Source organism: Hetaerina americana, unplaced genomic scaffold (genome assembly GCF_022747635.1).
Source record: "Hetaerina americana unplaced genomic scaffold, ioHetAmer1.1.p SCAF_6, whole genome shotgun sequence".
In the NCBI taxonomy this organism is placed as follows: Eukaryota; Metazoa; Arthropoda; class Insecta; order Odonata; family Calopterygidae; genus Hetaerina; species Hetaerina americana.
Window position 1 is genome coordinate 36,566,751 of NW_027287205.1, and position 17,046 is coordinate 36,583,796.

At 33.6% G+C, this 17,046-nt stretch overlaps 1 protein-coding gene across 4 annotated transcripts in view; it reads right to left on the reverse strand.

Annotated features, from left to right (window-relative positions):
- Window positions 1-17,046, reverse strand: part of kat80 (katanin 80) — a 40,720-nt gene that overhangs the window by 4,487 nt on the left and 19,187 nt on the right. The window contains exons 8-13 of one of the 4 annotated variants that reach the window (XM_071593937.1): window positions 14,883-15,007; window positions 11,669-11,722; window positions 9,148-9,174; window positions 7,077-7,290; window positions 4,543-5,143; window positions 1,610-1,801 (exon numbers count right to left, since the gene is read on the reverse strand). In XM_071593937.1, coding sequence (XP_071450038.1) covers window positions 1,610-1,801; window positions 4,543-5,143; window positions 7,077-7,290; window positions 9,148-9,174; window positions 11,669-11,722; window positions 14,883-15,007 — 1,213 coding nt within the window. The remainder of the gene's footprint in view (window positions 1-1,609; window positions 1,802-4,542; window positions 5,144-7,076; window positions 7,291-9,147; window positions 9,175-11,668; window positions 11,723-14,882; window positions 15,008-17,046) is intronic. The other 3 variants (XM_071593939.1, XM_071593938.1, XM_071593940.1) reach the window with 3 other exon arrangements.

Consider the following 17,046-nt stretch of genomic DNA (forward strand, 5'->3'; position numbering starts at 1 on the left):
CTAAAAGAAGGTAAAATTAAAAAAAAAGTTACAAATATTTCACTTCTGCTCATGGGAAAACATTTAATAAGTTTCAAATGTTCATTCATAAACTCCAAAAAAAGTTATAAGATTAATTAGAACTTAAATTAATTTTCAGTTGGTGCATAATTTGTATTATATCTGAATTAGGACTTTGACGAGGTTAATTGATGAAGCAGCCATTAAAAGGATCTCATCTGACCAGTTGGGAGATGAAACAATAAATACACATTAAAAAAAAAATTTTGTACAATAAAGTCATCCAATTCCGGTAATTCTGAATCCTGAAGTTTAATTAAATGCAATAGTTTAGTATATTTCTCACAAATAGATTAACCGTATTATTATCACCATTCACTTGCTCTATTACCACTCCTTTAGGGTAAAGATACAATGCCAAATTTAAGCAAAATTCATTCCACTTCCAGGAGTCAAAATACTACAAAATAACCGTTAAAAAAAATATCGTCTTCTCATCTAACATTTTGGAATTAGGTAATTCTAACCACAATTCACAGAAAAACATTTAGCTTTTTTCAAAGAAACTGCGGTAGATGCCACACCAGTAACTTTTAACGGAGTCATCCACTAATGTGCATTTCAATGCAACAATTTCATTGTAAAAATCATTCGCCTTGACCAGGATTCGAACCCAGATCCCTTAATGTCCGGTCAAGTGCTTTAGCCAGTTAAGCTATCGCTAATAGTTAAGTTAAGCTATATTTACACTCTGAAATTGTTGCATTGAAACATTGGCGGATGACTCTGTTAAAAGTTACTGTTGCGGCCATCTACAGCAGTTTCTTTCAAATTTGTCAAGGTATAAACAGCATAAGTGATTAAAAGTTGGCTTTAACCTCGTGGACTGTGGCACTTCGTGCACAACTTCGAATCCCTATGACATTATGTGTACGGTATTTCGTCGCAGCATCTTGTTCCTTAAAAAAGCCCCAAAATTTCCGAGTTTAAGAGGACACCTCGATAGCTTAACTGGCTAAAGCACTCAACCGGACATTGAGGGATCTGGGTTCGAATCCCAGTCATGGGGAATGATTTTTACACCCTGAAATTATTGCATTGTTTAGCTTTTTGATAATAAAAACTATTGCAATTCAGTATAATTATGTAGAATATTCATGTGATATGATTATGCAGTATAGATGATATACCTGAGGAAAATAAACATTATTTTCCTCAGGAATATCATCTAGATAACACAATAAAATATACACTGAAACATGCACGAAAGGTTCACTATGTACTTATTTTATCCAGTGCTTGTTTGTTTTTTATATAATGGTTCCAACTGTAGTACAAGTAATACTGTGCCAATTCTACAATATGCACGCAAGAGCATTACACATTTTCAATGTCTCTGGCAATAGCAATTAATGTTATGATTTCAACTAACAATTTCGGCATCTCTTAAAGAGGTTCAAATTTGTAACAAAAATACTAAGAAAAAAAATAATAAGATAAAACAATAAGAAAAAATTGCAATTAATATTGTTGAATGTTCTTTAATAATGCAGCAAAGATGAGATATTTTCAAAATTTCTTTAAATGGATGTAACCTAAATAAGCTTACCTTCATATCTTTAGAGTTCCAGATGGAAAAAATTATTTGGAGGGCTCTCTGTCTAGCACCCAGAACTGTCATCATTGGTTCAAAACCTCTCATTAAACTAGAAAACACCTCAGTCTCAGACAGTTCTGGATAAGGACTCCCAACACCATGGCCTCCTATCCCCATTCCAAATCTACCAAGCTTGCAACTTCTCTGAAAGATCATATGAAAGATGAATAAATTTAAGATGGCACCATGCTTGGAAAGGAAAAATTAACAATTCAAAATATGGAATATTTATTCCTCAGAAAACTTGGGAGTTCCAATTGTAATATAGTACATAAAATCATTTGCCTACTTTCATAATCAGGTCAAAGACAAACAATTTTATCCAACATTATCATTAAGATTATGCAGATAATCGTTTAATGAACATAAAATTAATTCCATAATTTATAACAATATATAATAATAGTTAAATTACAGTTACAGAGTGAAGCATGTCCATTACAACAGAAGATTGATGGTTAGCCAAATGTACAATCAACCAGACCAGAGGATCGAAAGAATATCAAATTAGTGTCTGTCAAGGAATGGTTATGCACAATGTTTGCTATGAAGCAGTATATGTATTTTAAAGCAACCTTTATATGAACGTGGCCACATCAAAATGAGATGGATAAGCATTTCTGCATAATTAACTCAAAAGTTGTGTCAAGACTTAACATTATGGTGAAAATGGTTTTTTTCAAATTTCATCTCTATGTCCCTGGGATAATAATTTCTATTCATAATCTTCCCAAAGCCTTCCATTTTCCATTCCATTTATTCTATAATTCTCCCACAAGACATATATCTATGTGAGTATTTCAACCTGAGAAAGTTTGCAAAAGCAGATATTTAAGAGTTATGCTTTCAGAGATAAAAATTCTACAACTTTCCTGCTTTAAGCCTCCCAAGTGCTATTTAGTTGTTTGAAGTTAACAAAAACATGTACTCATTAAGTAAATATTAGTAATTATCACCTACCACATCTCTCTGCAACTATTTAAAATGATGGGAGGTACATAGATATAAGGAAGATGCAATTCTTCCATTTTTTTTCCCAAGAAAAATTTGGAATTCTGAGGTAAATCTTCCATTGAATACTGCATGAATCGCAACTTAGCTTACTTAGCAAATCTTCCATGATGTGATATCAATCAGAGAACCTTCCACAAATTCTCCATATCCTTTGATACAGCCAACACACAGGGCACAAAAATAAGACCATTGATATATATTCAACCCTTTTTATTTTTTTAATTAATGGTGGTCCATATTTTAAGGTTTCAGCTGGGCACATAGATCAACCATCACTATATATTTGAGCCTGGCCCAGCACAACATAATGTAAAAACCTGCACTACAATAAACCCTCCTTTAATTCCACGTTCTTTCACAGACATACCATCTGCTGCTACATGCCTTTCCTCTGCCCCCCTCCTTTCCTCACCATGTGAAAAAAATACTCATCTTACATTCCAGCCAATATGGCTGGTATCTTTTAATATTACTGGGACAATTTTATGGTCTCAAATATTTTGACTTTTACAAGGTAATTAAAAAATGTATCCCAATTAAAATTGTCTAACACTTTAATGTATCAATTTCAAATGTCACAGAGAGCAACACTGTCATTTTAGGATATGAATCTTCAAAGTAACCACGGCTATAAAATAATATCATATATAAAATAAAGGATATACTTTTCTGGTGTATCTCGAAATTCAGAAAAAAATTTGCTTGAAGTTGATTAAAGTTTGGGGCACCTTGGCATTTAAAATACCTGAAATATTACACATTTTCATGTTTTGCATTATAGCATTTTGGAAATTCCATACATAATTAATTTCACACATGAAAGAAAATGATACATGAAGAAGAATGTCAATGAAATGCTTTTTATGCAAAATTTCATTAAAATGGAATAATTCAGTTCCCCTAAAACCCTGATGTCCCTAAAACTTAAACAATATTTGGTCTAAAAGCATTTATTACGCAGGTTTCTAGGGTTAGGGTTTTGGGGATAGGATATTAATGTGGTATGGTATGAAAGGAGAGATTTTGAGCATTTTTCTTCTTCTGATCATATGCCCTTAAAGTTTAGCTATGGAGTTACAGCAATGCCAAACATTTCATTGGGAAAATTTTATAATTAACAAAATTATGCTGAATTGCCATGAGAAACATTCTTGGAGAAGGACATTTAACTTTTTGTGCATTTCAAAGAGCATGAAAATATACAAAAATAACAAATTTTTTGGCTACGACTGTTCATTCTCGAGATGGTATCCTAATATCTCAACTTATTTTCTGCAAAAGCCATTTTTGACCACTACCGTTTCAATTTCACGTACAGTAGACTCAATTACTGTGTTAATGAATGCATGAATTAGCATGGATAGTCAAAATGTGAAAAATATGCAGAGAAATAAATGCATACATATATATATATATATATGGAGACTCTCCGTCCACTATCCAGCCATGCAACATTTTGAGAAAAATAGCCTCCCCGGAACAATGAGACTTCAGTCTCTTTTCGAAGTACTCCCCTTGGGACCTCGCACACTTATTCCAGCATAACTTCCACTTTTCAATAAAGTTAACAAATAAATAAAAAAGTAAATTATGTGATTACATATAGGATTAATACACAAAAATTTGAATAAACAAAAGACTTCACATAAAGGAGAATGTGACAAGGCAGCTGATGACCATTCTGAAAAAAGACTTAGCTGATTGTTTTGAAAAGTGGAAGAGATGCTCGGATACGTGTGTGAGGTCCCAAGGGGAGTACTTCAAAGGGGACTAGGGCATCATTGCCCTAGGTAGGTTAAATCCTCAAAATATTGTATGGTTGGATACTTAAAGATATCTGTGACGAAAAAAATATATATAGCCTTACTCACCGGCAAGAATTCATCCATGTCGAGACCAGAAGGTTTATCAGAAGACATAGGCACTATTAAATCTTCATCATCCACCTTCATTGAATGAATTCCAGGGGTAATACTGTCCAAAGTTGGGGCGATAAACTTATGGGATGAGGGTGGCTCTACTGCAGATGTCCTTTGGGGCCTAAGGTTTACAGGATTTTGTGAATGGGTGATTGATGGCTGACCTAAATACTGTATTAAAGGAACATCCTCGGTCACCCTGGGTGATGAGGGGGCGGTTGGTGCTCTTGAACTGCCCTCCGTGGGTGGGGAATAACGTTGTTGCTGCATCCCTCGGACACTGGAGCCAGGGTTAGCACTTTGAGTTTCACCACCGGGGTTGTTCACCCTGTTCTGTGAAGGGCCAACATAAGGGGGTAGGCTTTGTGAGTTTGCCTTCCCAACACTGGACACAGGGACTGCCTTTGCGGTCTCTAACACTGTTGAGCCTCTGGTGGCCGAGTTTGATGTTTGCACACCTACAAAAGTCCGGCTCAGAGAGTTTGATCGAGAATGGAAAGCATTAGCCTTGTTCAGCGCTGGCTCTGATGGGCTATGCTTAATGTTGGAGAGCCTAAGAGGCAACAAAAGCAAGAAGGATAAAAAAATGGAAATTAAACGATTGTGGTACAATACATAAAATTAATTTATAACATCGAACATCACTTTCTTATGGATGCCACACAAAGTTTCGTTTGTGACTTGCTCTTGATATTTTTGAAAACATTCGATATAACATAAGCAACATGATTAACAAGAAACACAGATTGATACCTATTTGGTGAAAAAAAATCAGTAATTCCAAGAGTGCATTTACTGACCAGTGTACTGACACTGACAGGGGTGATTTTTGACCGCCAGTGAATCAGGAGTTTCCCAGCAGGCAGTTGCACATAAGGTCAAAATACTTGACATATCTCCATGTAAATTAGTTCAAATATGGAGCCATTTACAAATAATACACTGAGCCTATTTTAGTAGCCAGTCCACCCCTAGTAACAACACAAAGAGAGTAAAACCTTTGGCCATTAGGATGCAGACAATAGACTGATTGTCATTTTTGCAAATGAGAGCATGTTGATAAGGCTTATTTTAGCAAAGCACTCCTAAAAAAAATAACAAATATCTTCACTGTAAGTATAAACACCATCACTCTTAAAAGTGTGATAACTAAAGAGTAAAAGAGAAAAATTTAATTAATATAAATGACACACAAACGTAAAAAAAATAATTCGTGACCAAAAATACCATATGCAAGGGGAGAAAAAAATTAAAGTAATGTTGGAAATGACAATTGTTTCAAAAAGCATGTTCTAGCCATGGATCTTAAGAACAAAGGCCTAGGTATTAACCACCAAGTAAGTCAGATAATATGTTGCTAGATAATTAGGCATGAATTTGAATCATTCCTACACTTTTTGCAACACTTAAGATGGCTAAAATGAAATTTGTCTACACCCAAAAGAGAATATTTCTGGGATCAGAGGAAGTAAATGGGAACATGGCTACCAAGTTTAGGTGAAATTCGTCAGGTGAGTACCTTAGCCTACCCTACCTGTGTGAGGGGACCCTTAATAGGAAGACCAAGGGACAAACTGAGAAGTTGAAGGGCAAAAATTAACGGGTGAAATTATGAGACAAGAGTTCATATTGTAGTGCTGGAAGCAAACTCAATCAATTAAATAGAATTTACTGAGGACCCAAATAATGGAGAGAGTCCACCATGACAATTACATGCAATTTATAGAACCCTAACCATGCTGTTGTTCATATTTCACCACCAAAATAAGATACCTTGATGGCCAGAAATTATACGATTCATAGTAGATAATTTTCTGAAGCATTTCAACCTTCTGTGTTCCTTCCCTGACATACATCCAAGGTTGAACATATGGCATCCCATCTCTGTGGCTTCCAACAAAAAACCCTGTGTCAAAATATACAAGTCTTGGATTTGTGCTATTGAAATTTGAACAACTTTCAAAGTTGATAAAATAGATACTGATTCTGTCTCAAACTTTCTTGTGCTAACATAATCTCTATACAGGGTGTGGCAACATAGCTTCCTTTTTTCAAGTAAGGAAGCATTTCAAAAAAGGAAGTTATGTCGCCACACGAATAATAATTTTTCATATAATTAGCATTCTTCCAGTTGCTATTGGAATTTAGCAATACAATTTCCATCAACCACACATTTCACCATTATTTGCTCAAATTTCTGTGGAAAATGCACAGATGAATATTGCATTTTATTGTTCTATCTGACTGCTGTTGAATTAAGCCAGACATTTGACATACCATGCAGTCATAGTTGTAATTTTCGGCAAGACTATTCCGGAAATGGAACTTATTAACCCACCAACTTGTTGGCAAGGGAGGATAACCATCCACTTGGGTAACACTGTCAGTAAAATTTTAAACACTGACTGGCCTAATGGTGAGTATTACAAAAATGATACTTCAGTGGGTGACTTCAAACTTTCATCAAAATATAAAATTCCTCTTACTTGACTGGGAAATCCGACTCCTGGAAATTATACGAAGATGGCTGCTCTTTCACTGAGTTCCTTCGCAATGATTGATCCTTCCTTGGAGATGGCATAAGGTTTTCTCGGAACGAAGGATCCTCCTTGGATGGCTCTGGACCCTGGTGGCTGTATTCTAACGAGTGGTAAGGACTCTCCTCTGGGGGAGGTTGCAGAATTTGTGGAAGGGAGGGGTCTAAAATATTAATGAATAGAAAAGCTGGATTAGTTTCCTGAATTGACTTAAGATTATTGCTACATACAAGGTAGCATTTCTTGGGGATAATTTTTTTTAAGAAAGCAGATGAGTTTTGTACATATACACATCAATATTTTGGCCATACTTTTTCTTTAACGCTGCAAAATATTTTTCCATAAATGATAGATCTGATTTGGGTAACTTATTTTAATGCTGAAACAGCTCATATGAATAAATGCATACAGGTACAAAGATCTTTCTGATAACATGATAAAATTACATAGACCTCTGAATCAATTCTATGATTAATGCATTCAGGTACAATCTCATTCTGATAACATGATAATAAAATTAAATAGAGCTCTGAATCAATTGTTTTCTCCGAATATATTTGTAACTCTGGCAATGATCAAAGTAGAAATCAATTGAGCAGGCTATAGCAATGGCTCTATCATATAATTCTACTCAGGATCAACATGTCATTATGCCAGAGACAAGCAGAATATATATTGGATTACATTGACTTTGAGGGTAGTAAATAAAAAGGCCTTCCTCCTTTGGATTGCTACCAGAGGTTTACTGGAAAATTTCATGAATTAACTCATGATAAATTTTAAAACATAATACCACTCCACATGTTTAAGAACAGCATTAAGTATAATTAATCATTTTAGGCATGAATTTGAGAAATTGTTCCATAATGAATAATATCAAAATAAAACTTTGTAAATCCACATGAAAAATAAACTTAAAGGCAACCACTGTGTTGCAGCATCAGGTGATGTTTATTTTTTATGTCGATTTACAAAGTTTTATTTTGACATTATTCAACAGCATTAAGGTTTCAACATAGAGATAGCTTGCCTTTACCAATATGAAATATATTAAAATGCATTTATTTCAATTTAATACCCCATCTTTGCACAGCAAATAATAAATTAAATTCTTTCGTTTTATATTCACTTCAAGTCAACAAAAATTACACTTTCCTTGTAAAGCAAAATTTTCTCATCAAATATAAGTATATTTTGTGGAATATTTTGCAGAAGTGCAAAAAACTGATAGTCAATCCCTTACCAAAGAAGTGCATCCAACAAGAAAGAGGAGTAATAATAACAACAAAATTGACAAGAAGAGAAAGTTTGATATCATAATGCAGATAAATGTATTATTGAAAACCTTTTAACAGGGCTTCTTAATATTTTAAAAACATTTAGCGAAGATGAGCTTACTATATGAATCCACACTCCCTAAATTAAAATATCACAAGAGCAAGTCAATATTAGCCATTGAAAATTAAGTTCACATTGCAAATAATCACTTAACAATATGCATAACTAAAATTAAACTATAAAGCCTTTACATTCTAATTTTTCAAGACCACTGACATTTCATGCTATCAAATAGCAATAAGCAATTTATCAAGGCAAGATAAACTCAAGCTGAAATGCTTATACAAAAAACAGCTATATATATTATTTCACACTATCTTTATGAACAACTATTTGGGTTTTTACATTATTTTTCCATCGAATTTTTCAAGACTTACCAACAAAGCATATTCCCACATTCATAGGGAGATATCCTGCTTTTTCAACTTACGTTTATGGTACAGAGTGAATGAAAGATGACTCACTATTCATCAACTCTCGCAATATGTTTAGAGGTAACAGACAAATGAGATCATAGTTAATTAAAAATTTCACTAAAAAATTATTTTAATTTCTAAGTACTCAAGGGTCCAAAAAAAAATATGCTCTGATTTTGAACAATATATTGCAAATGATGGTGAATGAAATTTATGTGCTACATATCATCATATCATTTAAACAGGAATAAAGAAAAATTATTTACCCCATAACAAGATTATAGCTCCGTATGCTTAGAGGAAATAAGCATAAGAATAATTAGTTATTACAGCAGTAGAAAAAAAAATTAAACAGGCTATTGGTAATCAGTAATTCTGCGTATCTCACATATACATTGAAAATTAAATCATTCAACTCATTAACTTAAAATCACAGTGACATCATGTTTTCAAAATATACGTAAAATAAGCATTTAAAAGAAAATTAATTGTGTCCTTTTTTAACACAAATGAGAACTGGGTAAATTGGTTTCAAAACTTTGAAGTATTTCAGTGCAAAAAAATTGACAGTTTTATATTTTCCTGTCTGCATTTATGCTTAATTTATTTTTATGGTTTAAACTAACCTTGTGATAATAAGACATGAAAGAAACATTATAGTAATGAGAAAACATGGGAATCATTAAAAGCAAATAGAAGAACCAAATTACATTAAGATAAGAACTAAACTAAATGTCCAGGACATTTCATTTACCTACTTGTAAGCAACTCATAAATTTAATGAAAGCACTAAAAATCCCCATAGTTCACCTAAAAACTAATCCTGAGAAATCCGCAGCCATTGCTGGTCACAGTAAAAATAATTTAGTTTACTAGCTTTTCCAGATTTGCCCAAAGTATTCCTTGACTTAGCAAATCAACATGAAATGCTAAGAATACTAATAGTTTTACAGGGTTAACTGGCATTATACCTTCTAACAGTAGCAAAAATATGTTTCATTTATAAGACAGAATTAAAGGTTTTTGGGTATTCCATTTTTAGGAAGGCTTGGCATAGACATATCTATCAAAAAATGAGTTTCAAATGGGATTTTAAAAAGAGTTTTGGCAGAAATAATAAACAGACCTAGAGCTGGAATCTCTCAGAAAATTTAAACTGACTTCTAAGAAATTACACATTCTTTCACTCACTTTCCAGACTAAGAAAAAAATAATGTCAGCATGAATTTATTAGCAAAAATAAATCTTAGCATTTATGAAGATTAATTCTACCAAGTATTTCCTTTAGATAACAATAGTGGAAATGATTTATTTGAAACGCCTTTAAAAATAAATTTTCCTGTATCCCTTGAAAATAATTCCTGACTTTTCCCTGATAGCTCTTAATTGTTAACATTTTCCTACAGTTCCTGATATTCCCTGCCACTGGCAACCCTGATAATAAATATAAATAAGACTTAAAAATGAGTAGAGATACTAAGTTTCAAGATGCAACATATATTATTACATAATAGCTTTCAAGGGAAGGATTTAAAACGAAAAAGAAATATCCAAATTCATTCAACACAGACATGCACAAAATTTTTCTAACATCATGTGCAAACACAGAAAAGCAATTCCAGTGTAAACAAACAAAATGTGCAAAAAACGTGAGAAAAAGAAAAATACATGTACCATGTAATTGCAATGAGCAAGAAATGATGCCTTAACATCTTTTCCCTAGACACAAAATGTTTCTGTCACATTATTTAAAAAGCATAATGCATGTTCATATTGAGCTTCATGCATAGACTAATCATTCATTTGTTCATACACGCGCCATTGCGGTTGGTGCAGTGTAAATCCAGTGGTATAAGCATCAAAGTAGAAGAGTCACCGCCACTCAGTGCACATCCATAAACACAACATGGCACATAAGAGGGAAGAAAGGGGGTCATAGCAAATGTGACCAAAATTAAAACTGCAACATGAATGGCATTTTCATTTTTGTGCCAAAAAAGATATCTGGGATGAAATCTCCCACATGTTTCAAATTGAAAACAATACCTTTCAGCTGAGTTAAGATTTCCATGGATTAACCAGTAAAATAAAAACGGAGTCAGGTCATAATACATTATGGACAAGGACCATAACATATAATGAAAGGAGAAACTTTGTAATTCCACATAGATTTATTCGACGGACGACCTAGGTTTCGACGTGGCACGTCATCATCAGGTGATGACGTGCCACGTCGAAACCTAGGTCGTCCGTCGAATAAATCTATGTGGAATTACAAAGTTTCTCCTTTCATTATGTTAAGTCGATTCCATGAAGTCACGCCTGAGACAACGAATTAGACCATAACATAGGCATATGTGAATAAATGGTGAGAGAGGGAGAAATATATGTTCCATACTTTAATCTAGTGGTACACGAATAGTCTCCAACAACTTTTATACTAACTAAACTAACTAAGTTATGTATGTAACACACAAAGTACAAAATTCATTTATCCTTTTTGGTAGAGCTGCACAGTAGGATTTGAAAAGCAAAGAACTTTGTATACAAGTAGATTAGTTCAATATCTCAACAATGAAATATCTATTGAAGCAAAAATAATTATACCTATTGCAATCGTCAAACATAAGCACGTACAGCAGAGGAAATTAGCATCATTACATTAAGCAACACTAATAGATCAATACTAGAAGAGCACATAAATAACTACTTCTAACATATCTTACAGGCAATATATTACAACTACCTAATCTGATTTTTCAAAGATATCACTTGAGCTTTACTTACCCTCTTCAAGCGGAGCGGGAAAGGGAGTAAGGTCAGGGGGAGGAGTGCGGGCAACTGCAATAAAGGAAAAAAGAAAGGAAATGCTACTTAATGAGGTTGCAAGGAGAAATTTTCCAAAGGAGCGACAGGGTGAAAAGAGATCCACACAAAAGCCATGAAAGCATTTGATGCAATATTAAAAAAAAACAAAGAATGGATGAAAAAGTAAAGCGAGATGATGACAAAATTCTATGAAAAGTGCCGGATGTATATACATACAGAGAATAATATCGCTAAATATATTCACAATTGGGGCAAGGGGATAAACGAAATGTAAATTCTTTATCAAATACATATTGACAACTACCGCATTGAACCCATTCCAGACATTATACAGTATGGTAACCAAAGGGAATCAAGACTCGTCAGATATCTACAGGATAAGACATTTGGATAAATGTGCCTCAAACTCAAGTAAAATTTCTTCAGCTAATTCATTTACTGCGCATATTTTGACAGAATCACTGAAAAAATGTAATCTATACCACATTTCACCATGTATTAACAAATTCATTAAGTTCAAGAAAAATAACACAGAAGCAACAGAAATTCAGTGGCCAGTGCTTTTACACATTAACATATGGAAAGCAAAAGTTTGATAAAGAATTTACATTTCAATAAGTATCAACATCCACTGCAACAAGCACAACACACAACCATGCAAATTCAGAATGTACACACGGTAATACACATTACAAGAAATATAAACAACCCAACACCACCTTGATTCCAAACATTCCAATATTCAAACATATGCTTCAACGTATGAAATGCAAAATTTAATAATTAAACACATAATGAATGAGAGATGGAAAAGCTTAGTTTTACTATTAAAACCTCACACAAGAGATACTAACTAAAATAACAAATCTTATGATGCTGAAGAACAATATAAATAAAATTTTTGTCCATTAAAACAATAGAATCAAGGAAAACAAAAAATGACATTATGCTAATTTATAATTTTTACTGAGGGAGATGAAACCTTAGAGTTTTTTAACATGTGCAGTGCATTATTGGTCTTTATGTATCAAATTGTATAAACTATTTTATGCCTCCAAAGTTACATTACAAAAAAAGTCAACACTTATGACCCTATCCTGTAGCTAAATTCTTACTACAAAACCTTTAAAATGTGCCTTGGATGGATAAAGATGTATTCTCAATATATTGACCTGATAAACTGACAAGGACTATGATTAAATGGAAATTAACAACCTGTGATTGGAGAATAATGGCAAAACCAGGAAAAATGATGAACATTGCCAATGAATTGCTGAAATAGGGTCAGGATATTATATCCATTCAGTCGTATGAGTCAGGTAGGGATAGGTGGAATTGATAAGGAGTTTGCGGCATTGTGCATATAGTGGCCTTAGCCATTGAGCTGGGTTATACGGAACCAGCTTCATGGTCAATTCGAAGATAATGATTAAATTTTGATCCAATGGGTGATTAAATATGTAAAATAACTTTCATAAGAAAATTCAGTGAAGTTAGTATTTTATCAACTCTCGCTAAAACTGAAGACAGAACAGAAGTAGAAAAGCAAACCGTTTTTGAAGCAGTGGATAGAGAATGTGAGAATACACAAATACCAGGCAGGCCATTACTATTCTTGGAGATTTCAATGCACGAAGTGGTAAGGAGGATTTCCTGCAACCTGTAGCAGGAAAATAGGGTAATGATGCAAATGAAAATGTAAGGCTACTCTTCAGCATTCTTTGTCGCTCAAAAATAATGATTGAAAGCACGAGTACTGTACTTTACCGTAAAAACTACAGAAGCATCACATTTTTTAATGTAGCATGCAAAATTTTCACCGGTTTCTCCTGAAATGAATAAATAACTATGCTGAAGACATTCCAGAAGAATAATAGTGTAGCTTCAGATCTTCAAGAATTGGCAATCATTAGAGAAGTACCACAAATAGATTTGCATACACTCTTCATTAACTTCTGACAAGCATTTGTCAGTGTCCATAGAAAAGAGATGACTGTTTCATGGAGAGGTTTCAACATTCCAGCAAAACTCAATAGATTTGCTAAAATAACAGTGAAAGAATGCCTAAGTAAAGTTTTGTTTTGAAGTAGAGGAATGAGTCTTCAAGTTGACTTCTTAGGTAAGACAAGGGGGATTCAATATTTGGTTTTCAGAAAGCAGTGAAAGAATTGAAACTGAGGTAACTATTGTTCATAAATCTTTTTAAAAATATTATAGTGTATAAGGTCTGGTTTTGCCTTCCTCAGCAACACTAAGAAACATAGGAGTGCACAGTCTGTTGTCCATTCAAAACCTACCATAAATGGTAGATTCTAAATAATAAATTTGATGTCTGATTTGATGTGATGGTGAGAGTAATGCAATATTGAGAGGGAATTCAGAGAAGACAAGAAAAAACTGCCATTGAAAGTGTAGAAGCCCATTTCTATTTGTATTTAACGTACTTCAGCAAATGTATTAGTTTTCTTTTACTTTTAATTAATTTTTCATGAAAATAATAAAAATAAAGATAAAAAAGAGTAAGGTATAATCTACTTTTAATAAATAAAAAATAATTAAATCTAGTTTTAATTAAAAAACATTTCAATAATTATGAATGGATTGTATTCCCATGGAGGGAGTATGATGCAGAGGCAATTAAAAATTGAAAACGGATTGAGATTTTCAAGGAAAATCCTGGAGAGAGCAAATAAATGGCCCAACCAAAGAAAAAAGCACAAAATTGACTTTGTCATAAAACCAAAAATATTTGCCTGGAGATTCTAATGAAATGCACACACCACAATAAACTGCAATATAATCCTTATACATTTTCACACAGCATCCACAAATCAACTAGCATGACAATCACAGATGAATTTATCCATCCCAACATGACCTCAAATCTTTTAAATGGCCTAAAAATAATGATAAGGTTACCAGTAAAGAGTATGTGAATGAAAATTGATCACATAGATACATTTCTTATGTACACGGGTCAATCTTTCATTTACTACTCATATCTAAAAAGCACTATGTAGATCAATTTGTGGACAAAATTCACTAAGGCATTCATATTAGGAAAGTAAATAGGCTACATTTATAGTAAGTTACTAGTTAATACCAGAGATTAATAATGAAGCAATTTCTATAGATACAATGGAACAACTTAATCACTACGCTTTATACTCACGTGCCCTGTTTGGTTGGAATATTGCTCTATAATCACCAACATCTTTTATGTCTGCAATCGACTGCATTTCATCTTCTGGATCAGTCCCTGACTTGTCCGATTCTTCAATAGTTTTTACTAAAAGCCTAAAACCAAAAACACTGAATTCATGACTTCTATTTAAGAAAATTATAAATCAATTAACAAATGGTGGAATCATTTTTCATACCTCTACCATGAAGGCATGAATAATGTCAACACACTAGAAAAACTACCAAAATTTTATGATGGAAATAATTAAATTCACACTTTTATTAGCCTTATCAAAGAAAAATGTTATTCTTTAATTTATGCCATTGTATTTATCATGCATGCATTGATAAAGGGCGTTAAACTATATAATCAATTTATTAACACCATTTGTGCAACCGTACTGGATTGGGATTCAAGTGAATATATTTGTACAATGATTATATTACTAGTGGCAGTCTACCATTTAAGGTAGACTTCGGATGGAAGCATACGCTAACCATGGCCACACTTCTGAACTTCAAACCCCCACCATTTCCCGTTGTTTTATTTTCAGTCCATTCCACTATTTCAATTCTTCTCCATACCCACTTCTCAACAGCCTCGAAACCCTCATTCTCTTGCTTCGACAACCCAGTTACCACACAAAATGTTGTTCTATATAATATATTCCACCAATATTTCCACTTTATTAAATAGTAACAAACTCGAATATACTAGGATAACCATGAATGTCAATGAACTACAGTAGGTATGGGATACTTCTGTAGTGAATTGGAGTGAACTCTAAAAAAACAATTGGATAGTTTCAAATTTCTTGTACAGGAAATTAAATTATTATAATCACACAGGGTTCCATTGTGTGCTTTATCAGTGCTTGTGCTTTATCATCCCTAGTCTATCAAGGGGTCAAGTATTGTACTCTCATTCCCAAATCACACCAGTAATGGTTCCTTTTTTGTTTTTAAAAAGTGTAAATGAAAGTCTTACACTAAATTTTATTTACCTATTTATTCAACATTATTGATGTTAATTAGCTAGCAGCTAGATGGCAATGCAAAATCACATACAAAGATAATTACAAGTTTTGTTGCGTGTCAGAGTTTTGTACAAATATTAATCATTTTCTAAAATGTTAACAATTTTCATCAAATATTTTCAATTATACTAAACAACTTTTTTAAAATACCATTACCCAATTTTTTATTGAAGCCAATTTTGATTCTTAAGTAGTTGTTTCTCGATCACCTCCCTATGGTTCCCACACATTACAACAGATTTGGATTATAGGTAAACTATATCCTTTTCATCATTCTTGAAAAATGCATTAACTTAGTTTTCTGGCTTTTGACCAAGCAGAGGCGTAGAGAAAAAGTTTAAGCATACTTAACAACGAAAAAGTTTAAGATTTCGTTGAACACATCTGTTCACGGATGCTTTTCGCCACCCTGTCATTAATAATCGCTTATATGTTACCCAAGCTAAGTTAAAAATTTTCCCTACGCATGTGCGGTGCCATCAACTTTGGGCATTGAATATAAAAGAAAGTTCACACGGGACGGCTGTGGTCTAAAAAGATGAAGTGTGACCGCCTCGGCCAAGGGCATTATGATTATGGTCATAAGCATGACTCACTGATCCTCAAGGTCAAGTCGAGCGGTCTCTTTACGTAAACCTAATGCTGCCAGCAGAAGATATTCAAATAAGCGGACTCCTCTAGAACCGAGACTAAAATGAAATAAGGAGACAGCGAAGATTAAACAGACGCGGGCATTTAAGGGCATAAGAAAATGTCCTCGATTATCCGTGTCCAAGCGGGATTTCTTTTCTAAGAAATACAAACAATTATTTGAATGCTAAAAACCGATTGTTAGTGGCGTAAGAAGACGCTCCACGAAGAGAGAACGCAAATGCTCGCTAAGAGGAAGGGGCATTGTCCCACGGTTCAGCCGTTAAGATAATTGTCCCGTCGCACTTGGTCATATGCCTAACTAGAATTATTTTACGGACAGAATTTGGACTACGTTGGAATGGGACAACAAAAAATTTTTGTCGCTATCAGCATCTTGGCGTTAATGAAGTAAAATTATTTGATGCCCGTTATGAAAGCCTCGCCACAAGACTGCTTTCATTATGGTACTGTTAACCCTTGAGA